Source organism: Papilio polytes, unplaced genomic scaffold (assembly GCF_000836215.1).
Source record: "Papilio polytes unplaced genomic scaffold, Ppol_1.0 DF821845.1, whole genome shotgun sequence".
NCBI lineage: Eukaryota > Metazoa > Arthropoda > Insecta > Lepidoptera > Papilionidae > Papilio > Papilio polytes.
Genome location: NW_013527359.1, coordinates 1,596,958 through 1,608,868, shown reverse-complemented (window position 1 = coordinate 1,608,868; position 11,911 = coordinate 1,596,958). Strand labels below are relative to the sequence as shown.

Sequence of the window (11,911 nt, the reverse complement as noted above, 5' to 3'; positions counted from 1 at the left end):
ATTTCTCCCAAATTTCCGGAAAAAAAACGTTCATCAGTGTAAAGACCAATTCTTTATAATAGTTTAAATAATTTTAGTTATTATAAATAATTACTTCTGAAATAGTTACTTCTTGTCATACATAGTAGATACAGTTAAAATTAATAATGCATAATTAGAACAGGACTAATTTTAATGTTTTTTTTTAACTACCAATCAAATTAATTTTCGGTCGTCTAATATGGGACAATTTTGTAATTCATGGGATAACACTAATTTGACGTATTGACGTTCGATTACGACATTTATGATTTGTCTTTGATGTAAATATTGATGACAGTTAACGTCACAACCGGTTTTGCAGTATCAGTATACAACGCTTTTTATATTAAATAGTATACAACGAAACATCATACTACTTAATATAAACCTGATTAACGAATACTAATTTAAATAACTGTGCTGCGTCATGTCACATTAGGTTATATTTACATTCAGATAAGTATTTGATTTTGCTAGTGTCGTGTTTTTCTTAACGCCTTATAATGTTTAGGTCAAGGCATTTACTTAACGCAGCTGTTAAGAAGCAGACCGAAAGTGCAGTGGCAATTACAAATAATATTTTAAGAATTAAATTGAATACTTCTGCTGCAGTTATGACAGACAAATTCCGACTCCCAGCCCGCTACGGTGCCGGCGAAAAAAGTGTGTGGTAAGTAAAGTGTTCACGTATTATCTTTCATAAATATTAAAGAAATCTTGAACTTTAAATTATACTTTTTTTGTCTCAATATTTATGTACAAAAGTAAAACTTTGACAGTTACATAACACTACAATATAAAAACATGAATCGTAAATATTTAAATTCTTGTCTGTATACTTATTCTAATAAAAACTATAATGTAATCGCATTAATAGTAAGCATAAGTCTTGTAGTCTAAGTTTTCAGTATACTTATTGTAATAATTGTGCAAAAAGTATTGAATAAAAAAAAATAAACAAATAAAATGGATTCAAGGGTAATGAGCCAGTTGAAAATGTTTTTTCTATATATTATTTGCAGTAAAACTCATGGCTGCCAGTGCTATCTTCTACCATACTTACTTTATCTCTACCCTTTAATCTAAGGTCACCTCAGGCCAGGGCATAATTCCTTATCTTGTAACAAAGTCTATTATTTCTATAATATCAATAATATAATACAAGACCAGAGAAATAGAAAGAAATACTAATTATTAATTGGTTATTAATTTGTTACACACTAAATATTAATTCAATGAAAGTATAATTTTCATATATAGAGATAACCTTCATGGTTCCTATGATATTTGAAATGGACTGTCAATTTTGGTTGTAAATTCTATGTGTTTAAAGCATCATATAAAATTATGTTAATTTAAACTTTGATATTGCAAAATTACCATTCATGTACACAATTGTTTAATTGCTATTTATGTAACAAATATGTATAATTTCAAATGTACAGGGTTGAATATATTCAGCTGGCAGCAGATTACAAGCCAGCGGTGAACCTTGGGCAAGGGTTTCCAGATTACCATGCACCCAAACATGTCACTAAAGCCTTGGCTGATATTGCTACAAGTGACAATCCTCTACTGATGCAATATACAAGAGGATTTGTGAGTAATACTTGATCATTTAGATAGTCTTGCAAACTTTTTTGGCCCCATAAGTTACAGCAGTTAGTTCAGTCAGAAATAATCATAGATACAAAAAAACACAACACTAATAGCTAGGTCAAACAAGTTTGTCATACTATGAATAAGAAAAAAAGAAAGTAAAATATAACATACAAGGATACAATAAACACTAGAAGCACAAGCTTAACAAAAACTTAGTCCGGAACAACATAAGTAACTTTAGTATAGAGACATAAACTTTATACTTATTTATTTTTCCAGGGACATCCGAGATTGGTTCAGAACTTATCTAAAGTTTATTCTCCATTAATAGGCAGAGAATTAGATCCATTCAATGAGATTCTTGTCACCAGTGGTGCTTATGAAGCTCTTTACTCAGCTATATTGGGTAAGGTAATATTTAAATTCAATTAAAAAACACAGTAAACATTTAGTGTAAAATCAAGTATTTTGAACTGACATAGAATTCAATATTTTACAAATATAATAAAGAAGAAAAATATTTTTTCAGATTTCATGGTTTCAAAACATTCTCTGACATACTCAGAATGTCTTGTATTTATTTCATTATAGTCAGTCTAGTGGTTTAGGAACACATTGGGTACAAACATGTGAACATTTTTTTATATATGTTGAAATTAATTTATTCCAGGCCATGTAGATACTGGTGATGAAGTTATTGTGATAGAACCATTCTTTGATTGCTATGATTTTATGATAAAATGTGCTGGAGGGATTCCCAAATTCATTGCCCTGAAACCAGTAAGTTTTTTTATTATCTTTTTAATTTCTCAAAGACATTATTTGAATGACAAGATAAGTAATCTAATTTAAGTTCATGTAATAACCTATTTTATAATAGAACCTTTCAAATGTTTTTTTAATGTTTAAATATTTTTTTTTCTCTTAATATACATTATATTTCCATATATCTTTATTTCTTATTTTCTATACAATACATTTTACATTACATTTGATATAAAAATAAAATAAAATAAATTATATAAAAAATAGAGCACCACCGGCTGCGAAATCCGATGACTCAAGCAACCAGTAGTCAGGGCTATAATATACATTATATTTAATTGTTATGTACTAAAAAAAATAGTCAAGATTGTTGTTTATTTCTTTTATGAATATATTGCCAGCAATGTATATAATCTTATCAATTCAAGACTTATGTTTCATGGTTATATAATGTTTGCACTGATAACAGTTTCATATACTGTGGCAATTCAGTATTTCACTATTTTATTATATTTATCTAAAACATTTAAATACTTCCATAATAATTACAGACAGAGATGAAAATGACAATTTTATCTCCATATTTAAAACTTAAATTTGTAAAGCCTACACACCTTCAGAGATTGATGTGATTGATGTCTCTGTTTTTGTCTCAACACATGTGTTGAAACAAATGTTGCAGTCAAAACCTAGTTATAAATACACAAATAGTATACACTTCCCAATGACTCCTTACCGTTAACAGTAAACATGTCTCACTCTCAAATTGCTCAGTACCTTTAGTGACATGTGACGTCATACGGTCAATGGGCGTCACCAGCATTTTGATCTAAAGGGGGTAATCAAAGGGATCTAGTATTTTTTCCAAAGAGAATGCTTATCAATTCTTGACATTTTTATATATGTGGGTCTATACAAATTGAAAGAATTTTTTTTACTTAATCCTTTATGTATCTTAAAATTTTCGATTCTCTAGATTAGGGGGGCTTCCCTCCCTGGTTCATAATGCGGTCATCAGCAAAGCTTCTGTGCAAGAGTAATATTAAATGTATGAATTACCTTTAATAAACAATACGGTTTACAGAAAACGAACAAGGAAAATATGACGTCAGCAGATTGGGTACTTGATGAGAAAGAACTCAGTTCCCTGTTCACAAATAAGACTAAAATGTTAATACTGAACACTCCGCACAATCCCTTAGGTAAAGTGTTTACAAAGGAGGAACTCGAACTCATTGCAAATCTATGCAAGAAACACAATGTTCTATGTGTATCCGATGAAGTCTATGAATGGATGGTATATGAACCTAACAAGCATATTAGAATTGGTAAGATTTTATATAATAAATCTATACTTTTTATATTGTTCGGAAATAATTTTAATTCTCTATGTTACTGGCAAACTTCAAAACTACTATGCTATTTACAAAAATTCTTTCATCATTTGATAGCTATGTTATCTCTGAGTAACATTGTTTATACTTTTTTAAAGTTTTTTTAATCTGCATCAAAAAGGTCTTAATCATAAACTTTAAATGTTGATTAAATTGTTCTGAATTGTCAAATTTCTGCATGTTTAGCTGGCCTATAATCCATTAAAGTCTAGAATGTAAAGTCTGTCTGAATCTAGATTTTATTTCCAGCAACACTGCCAGATATGTGGGAAAGGACGATTACTATTGGGTCTGCGGGCAAGACATTTTCAGTGACGGGCTGGAAGATCGGCTGGGCGTACTGCCCTGCTAACCTCATGAGGAACCTGCAAGTTGTGCACCAGAACTGTGTGTATACCTGCCCTACGCCTACACAGGTGAGTTAGGCATCTCGCACACTAGGAAATGTAATCGAAATCCGCTGATTTTAGTTGCTAAAGCTACTCGTTCTAATAAATCGAACGTGCAGCAAAACTGTGAATTAAACAGTTCAACAAAATGGGTTTTAGATTAATCTGATCGATTGGGATGCCTAGATAAAACTGTGTGTAGCAGGCCTAAGTTACTTTGCGTCGTAATTTTTAGCCTTCACTTAAAGGTTTTATCAAAATGATCGTGAGAAAAGGCGTGATTGTCAAGATGGCCGTCGTAATGTAGTTTTTTTTTATAAAAAGTATGTATTTCCTTTGTTTAAATAAATAAAGTGTAAAAAAAAATTGATAACGAATCAGTTTTTTTTTTGTTTTAAAACTTTGTCTTGTGTATAGCCTAAACAGCAATTTTAAAATGTGACATCATTCAAATATATTATAGGTAATGTTACTGGTAATACATATTGAACATGTATTTTTTGTAGTCTGTGCAATGTTAGTAATTTAAGACTTTTGTAACATGGCAACACTTTCATATTAATTCACTTTTTTCCAACGTTGCTTCTTGTCTAAACTTAAAAATGTGACTGTATCTAACTTTTCACGGTATTAAATTTCATTATTAGCAAATAAATATCTAAAATATAAAACTGCTTTCGTTTAATGAACAGGTAACATTATGATTTTTTGAGTTTTTTCTAATCAAATTGTGTTTTTATTATCAGGAAGCGGTAGCACGTTCGTTTGAAATAGAATTATCACGTATCAATTCTCCGGAATGCTATTTCTACTCTCTGGCTCGCGAACTGCTGCCCAAGAGGGACTTCCTCGTCAGGACCCTCAAGGAGAACGGCTTCAACCCCACCATACCCGATGGAGGATACTTCATTGTTGCTGATTGGACCAACCTAGGTATTAGATAAATGTCTAAAATAAGCCCTGCGCCTCTTTATGTCTAAGCCTAGTTTTATGTCCTACGTAAAGATTTTTAGAGCCAAAAATGTATTTGAAAACTTCAATACTTTTATTTAAAGATATTTAGCCACTTAATGAACTCTTAATCAAATATGAGTTTTTTTATATAAAAGTAAATAATTAAACTAGTGATGATTTTTACGATTCTGTTTTTTAAGAGGGGGACTTTTATCCTGAGGTTGGTACTGTTTACGATTTACCAACAAATAAACAAAAAGCAATTTTACAGTAATTTCAAATGAGAATAAATTAACATTTAAGAGTTACAAGACTGAACCTTTGAAGCATTTCTGAATTCCCCCCCCCCCTCTGCTATAAAAGTAATTAGCAAACTATTAATTTAAAAAAAATAACCTTAAAAAATCATCAGTGTGATCTCAGTAAGAAACGCAGGAATTTATTGTTTTTGTATATTCCAGGTAAAAAAATCGATTTATCTAGTGAACAGGATAAATACAAAGATTATAGGTTCACAAAGAAGTTTGCGAAGGAGGCGGGCGTGCTGGCCATCCCGCCCAGCGCGTTCTACTCGGAACAACACAAGACGCTGGGAGAGGACTTCGCCAGGTTCTGCTTTATTAAGGTAACTAGCTTTAGCCCGCGACTCCATCCGTGGTATTAAAAAAAATGTGTTCTTCCCGACTATCCTCTACATCTATGCCAAATTTCATCCGTTCAACCTTTTAAGCTACAAACTCTAACAAACATTCATCATCCATTCATCTAAATTTTCACATTTATAATATTAGGAAGGTTAGCTATTTTTTTTATTTCTACTAAAAAAATGTAGCAATAACATTTTGTTGTTAATTATATCGCTTTGAGTAAAAATTCTGTTTTAATTAAAAGTATGGAATTTGTAAAAATCTTACCTAATTTAAAGCAAAAATTGTAAATATCTATATTTTTTTTAAAGTTGAAAAAATATGCAAAATGTAATGAAAATGTGTAATAAATTAATATAATTTAATTCAATTTTTATCAACAGAAAGATGAAAATCTGGCCCTGACGGAAAAACTGCTTAAGACTTGGAACGCATCGAAGTAAACTAATTAAGAAAAAAAATGTATGAATTGTAATATTTTGTAAAAAAACTATAACCATTTTGAAATATATATTTTGTTACTGAAGTCTTTTTTAACTTCCTTTTAATGTGAGAATTAAAATAAAACAAAAGCTTATAAAAAAATCATTTATTATACCGATTTTTATAATTCATTTTATTATAAAAATCAGTTACATTTATATTTGTCATAAAAATGACAAAAAAACAGATCCTTGTTATTTCATTATCCAACACTTGTAGCCGAATTGGTTTTCCAAAAAAATCAATATTAAAATTGTACGAAATAAAAAGGATCTTATCAAAAAAGTTGGTAAAAATGCTAAAAATATTACATAAGCGACATTTTCACGGTTTAAAATCCCCGCGCAACCATCGCTTCGCGTCTCGCGTGTCATTGCCATATGTTTTACCAAATCTGAAAAAAAAAGTATAAACACGACATGAAATAATATAAATAAATGTGATCTACCAATATTATAACATTGGATTAAAATTCATTTAACAAAAACCAAAAAGTTGCGAAATAATTGAAAATTCTACCAAAGCAAATATATAAACTAATGTAACAACAAGGATTTTTTGTGCATGGACTAAAAAAAACATGTTTTACAGTCCAAAATTATATAGAAATACCTGAAAATACAGCCGGGCACATGTCCTGCGTAGTTTGGCAACATACCGACGTGCTTGTGGTAGATTTCAGTAGGATTGATCGATAGGGGAGGGTCGGGTCTGGAAAAATCATACAAATGTAAAAAATCTTTGAAGCAATTAATAGAAGAAGCAAAGAAAATAATAATGTATAATAGAGAGTAAATATTTAAAAAAAAATCTTTACCAAGAATAACAAACTCCCAATTTTTTCGCCAATCATTCAAATTAACCTTGTGAAAAATAAGCAAAAATAAAAAAATATATATTGTAAAATATCTTTATTTATATAAGCATTTTGACCATATAAGGTCCTTCTAGATGATATCCAATCTTGGCATAATAATTCCTGGTGCCGACGCCGGAGATGACGGCCATCTTGTCGGAGGCGTGCTCCTCGCGCGCGATCCTCTCCGCCTCCTCCATCAGCAGCATACCGAAACCTTGATGTTGGAATTTAGTCGGATCACGAGCATTTACCTGGAAAAAGAAAAATACAATTAAAAAAAAATTAAGGGCTTTGACGTTATAAGAACATAATATCAAAGTTTCTATTAAAATCTACCTACAGGTTAGGAATCCACCTCTTGGGGAAATACAAAAATGTTTATTTTACATAGATTAAGTATAAGAGACATTTCCAACTTTCGTTACACTAAAAGAAATTAAAAAACTGCTGTGTAGTTTTTTTTAATTTTGAAAGTGGGACCAAATAGCAACAATTCAACAAAAAAAACTCCATTCTGAAGTCAATTTAAAAGTGAAAAAAAAAACATAAAAAACTCACCGGGACAACAGAACCATAAACATGCAATTCCCTCACAATACTGCACTGTTTGAAGTTAGCATTAGGTCCGGGTTTCAACTCTGGCCGGTATGTATCAGCAGCACACTTCCTGAGCCGCAGCAGACCAACCAGGATATCCTGGTCCGGGTCCTCATAGGAGAGGAATGTCTCCCAGCCACCATTGGCTACATAATCACGACGTATTAGTTCCACCTAGAATGAGATATAGAATATAATCACTTTTGGAACGTAAATAGAGTCACTATTAATTGTAAAGCAAAATCTCACAAATATTACTAAAGGAAAGCTTTGTACTTTTATATGTATTGTAATAACTCAAAAACTATTAGTCCGATTTCAAAAATTCTTTCACCAATAAAGAGCTACATTATCACTGTACAAGTAAAAAAATGAAATCAAAAACTAGTATACAAAATTAAAAAAATCCTCTGGCATTAGAATATTACATAATCACTATGTGGACTTATTCACAATTAGAATTTAATTTAAATCGCGCATATGCGGAGTAGCGGGCAAAAGTTAGTTATAAATCCTTATCCTTATCATATAGTTTACCCAGAAAATTAAAAACCAAGTAACTAACACAATTTCAACAAAAAAACAAGCAACATTTTTACAGTTAACAACAAAAAAAAAATTAAACATTTACCTCGTACGGTCTCACTTTATTGTGAATCTCCTGTATTCCAACCTCTCGGGTACGTACATCTCTGCAGTCCGTACCCAAGTCTGCCATACGGGCTAGCGCTAGTTCCCTTAAATTGCCATGCTCTACCCCAGATGACACTAATGGCATTGGTATATCACGTTGTACTCTGTCATAAATTTAAATAAAAAGTATTAATTCATCATCATCATCAACTTGCCCTTATCCCTTACGGAGGGTCGGCACAGTAAGTGCTGCTCTTCCATACATCTCTATCAGCCGTCATATCTGAATCCACTCCTTTCTTAAGCATATCCTCTTTCACACAATCCATCCATACTTTCTTCGCTTTTCCTCTTCCGCTACACTCACCCAGTTTTATCTAAAGAATGTTTGTAGTTAGCTAATTGCCTCATATTGTTATTGATTTTATATTTACCTGTAAACTCTAGTCCATGGTGGCACCAGAGCTAATATTTTAGCAATCAAATCAACCAAAGTTGACGGTGGATAACTCCTGTATCTCCCCGTCTTCCATAACTCATATAATCCAGTTCCTCTTATGACTAAAGTTGGATAGATCTTCAAGCCATCAGCTCTAAATGCGGGGTTCTCAAAGAACTCAATAAACTGTTCCACGTCACGTTCGAAGTCAACGTTAGGCAAATCTGGCATCATATGGGCGACAATCTGGAATTTAAAAAAAACTATCGAAATACATTTTAAGATAATTAAAAAGTTATAAACTATATAAGCTGTGAAAATTTAAAGTATTCTTAATGTATAAGTAAACTAGCTTGCAACTGGTAATCTTTGAGTGCAAGTTAAAAAAAAATTGAGATAGAAAGTGCATCTATCTAAACTTTCGCATAATTTTTAGTAAGATATACAAATTACACAAAGCTCGATTCCAAATTAATCACCTTATAACCAGCATCTTTAGCCAAGTTGAAGTTTTCACAGACAGCTTTGACTGTGTGACCCCTGTTTGTGTCTCGAGCAATATCCTCATATACTGACTGCACACCAATTTCCAATCTGTAAAATTTAAGCCTAATATTAAACACTACATAAGAAAAATGGCTGTAGGCTTTTATTCCACTACTAAACTTGTGGTAAAGAGTATACTTTAATCCAACGAAATGAAAAGCGACCGCTGCCCATAAATATCCGCAATTGCCGATGCATTGCCTACCCTTAATTGACGGAAGAGGAGACACACATAAAGGGGATATTTCCCCTTCCTATGCGTCTCCTCCATCGTCAAATCCACTTTTCCTTCCCATCCTTTCGTCTTAAGAAAAGGGTGTAAAGGGAAAGGGACTAAAATTAGGCCTCCGGCACCACACTCATCAGACGAAACGCAGAATTGCTTCCACTTCACGCCTGTTTTCTGTGTAGTTGTGGTATTACACCAGGTGAGCAGGCCCATTCATGCGAAGATGTTAAAGCGGGCTCTACCACTGTTAAAAGACAATTGTTTAACCTTACCTAGTGCATCCATAGTTCAGCATATCACTCATATGCCTCTGCAGACAGTAATCAGGTCTGGTCTCTATAGTAATACCAATACACTTGGTCTTTGCCTTCTCCGAGTACTTTACTGCTTCCGACACACTACCAGATGTATGTCCAGACAGCGCATCATGTAGGTTCCTATAACATTCACACACTGAGCACACATTTAAATTATGTAATTCAAAGCACTTATACAATATGAACAAGAATCTTAAATACTTACCTTATAAAATAGTCTCTATAATCCTCTGGCAAACTCATAAAAGTGCCTCCCATCACAATAAACTCAACTTTATCCACACTGTGTCCTAATTGCTTCAACTGTTCCACTCTATGCCGAGTTTGTAAATAAGGGTTGTACCTAGCTCTAATCGCTCTCATAGAAGTTGGCTCATAACCAGTATAACTCTGAGTGGAATATTCAAAATCCGAATCAGGGCCACCGGGACAGTATACACAAATGTTCCCAGTGAAGTTTATATGCGGACATCTGTGCGGTTTACACATCACAGCTACGACTGCAATCCCAGACGCAGTTCGTATCGGTTTAGCTTTCAATTTTGGTAAAAGTATACTTTTAGCATCAGCTGGTACCGCAGCTATTATATCTACAAGTCTAGGCGATGTTCCTAATCCGTATTTAGACGAAATTCTCGTCTTCATCTTGTTGAGGTTAACATCTTTTCCCTGACGATGCGCTATTAGTAATTCTTGTATAATCTCTGATATCACTATCACCATTTTTTCTTCTTTGGAAAGATTCGGATGTGGTTTCTTTTTAGTCATTTTAATTATATTTTGAAGAACAATTACAAATGAAAATATACGGCTTTATAATAAACGTAATAAATAATGCGAATTGCGATACGATAGCAAATGTGTTTAATTTTGACATCCGCTTTTTGACATTGACATTGACAGTGACAAGCACTATTTTTATGACATACCAAACAAAGGTTTGGATATCGGGAGAAATTAGGATAAAATCTTACGTGAAAATAGGTATAAAACAAGAAAAATAAAAACCGTTTTACCGTCTTTGTTAGAGGTAGCAAAGATGTAATAAACGTATTTATTAATAAACACAAAAAAAAATTAGGGTTCAACATTGTTACTAACTTGACAACATTAACAGGTGCCCATTCGGTACTTTGTCTCCTTCTGTAGTTAGAAGAGAAATCACAAAGCGCCGAATTGGTAAGTCTTTTTGATGATTCGCCAAATCGTTGAAAACCATACGGCACATGGCCAGTAAAACCTGAAACAAGGAAAAAATCAAAAATTAACCTCCTTCAACATCGAAAAGCAGCATGGGTGTAAAATACAAAGAAATCATTGATAAAGGAATGGAATAGGGAGTCTTAACTTAATAGGTACATTTACATTTACATATGGCATTTAGTTTTAGTACAATTTTTGTAGAACAAGAACACTACACCGACAACAAATACTGAATGGGTGGCCAGTTGCTAATTAGGTAAGCCTCCTATATCTATTTTATGACCTTTTAGCGCAGAGAAACCATTTTTTCTATAGCCTATTTTGTAACAATGCAGATTTCTAAAACCGAATATGGAACTTAAGTGCAAAATCGTGGTTTTACTTACGCACGGAGTCAGCGGGGTTATATCCCCATATTTGGTTGCGTACGAACGAGGAATGAAGTTTTGCATAGGACATTGAACAAAAAATTTACGAACAACTATTGAAATCAAAACGTATCAAACATATCGAAAATTATGACACTATTGGTTTTTAATTTTTTTACGCATTAAGGAGCTTCAGAAACGTCAATTTGAAAAACTCAAAAGAGTATTCGCTCAAGGTTTTATTATTTTTTCTAAAAACGTCGAAAAATACTTTTTTTGGATCGCACAAGAAAAAAAAAATAAAGCCATATATTTTAGTTAGCCTAATTATGTTTAAGAAAACAAAATTATGATGAATTAACAAGTTTCAAACCCTATTTTTAAATTTAGGGAATGCGAGAGACAGAGAGAGAGAGAGTTAAAAATACAAAGAGCTATTTAGAAATATCTGACCTTTTTTAATAT

The 11,911-nt window shown here is 32.3% G+C and overlaps 3 protein-coding genes across 5 annotated transcripts in view; 1 reads left to right on the top strand and 2 right to left on the bottom strand.

Annotated features, from left to right (window-relative positions):
* The first annotated feature begins 321 nt into the window (after positions 1–321).
* Positions 322–6,224, top strand: LOC106108041 (kynurenine--oxoglutarate transaminase 3). 3 transcript variants are annotated; one of them, XM_013289118.1, is made up of 10 exons: positions 323–460; positions 533–691; positions 1,467–1,620; positions 1,903–2,029; positions 2,294–2,403; positions 3,473–3,716; positions 4,032–4,198; positions 4,918–5,104; positions 5,587–5,750; positions 6,156–6,224. In XM_013289118.1, exons 2-10 carry the CDS (start codon positions 636–638, stop codon positions 6,213–6,215), a joined length of 1,269 nt encoding a protein of 422 aa, XP_013144572.1. In that variant the 5' UTR covers positions 323–460; positions 533–635; the 3' UTR covers positions 6,216–6,224. The 3 variants fall into 3 exon arrangements, with proteins under 3 accessions (XP_013144571.1, XP_013144573.1, XP_013144572.1); XM_013289117.1 differs by having other exon boundaries at positions 322–691; XM_013289119.1 differs by lacking the exon at positions 6,156–6,224 and having other exon boundaries at positions 322–691; positions 4,918–5,107; positions 5,589–5,704.
* A 167-nt stretch (positions 6,225–6,391) lies between these two features.
* The window catches only part of LOC106107776 (UPF0605 protein CG18335-like), a 10,465-nt gene continuing 4,945 nt past the window's right edge, over positions 6,392–11,911 (bottom strand). Inside the window, exons 4-7 of the mRNA XM_013288778.1 lie at positions 11,465–11,519; positions 10,977–11,115; positions 6,868–6,966; positions 6,392–6,649 (exon numbers count right to left, since the gene is read on the bottom strand). Of these exons, the coding sequence (XP_013144232.1) occupies positions 6,580–6,649; positions 6,868–6,966; positions 10,977–11,115; positions 11,465–11,519 (363 nt within the window). The 3' untranslated portion in view covers positions 6,392–6,579. The remainder of the gene's footprint in view (positions 6,650–6,867; positions 6,967–10,976; positions 11,116–11,464; positions 11,520–11,911) is intronic.
* On the bottom strand, positions 7,152–10,748 carry LOC106108040 (probable elongator complex protein 3). Its single transcript, XM_013289116.1, has 7 exons — positions 10,081–10,748; positions 9,831–9,995; positions 9,263–9,377; positions 8,779–9,029; positions 8,343–8,508; positions 7,673–7,885; positions 7,152–7,365 (listed from the first exon to the last, which is right to left on the bottom strand). Exons 1-7 carry the CDS (start codon positions 10,641–10,643, stop codon positions 7,171–7,173), a joined length of 1,668 nt encoding a protein of 555 aa, XP_013144570.1. The 5' UTR covers positions 10,644–10,748; the 3' UTR covers positions 7,152–7,170.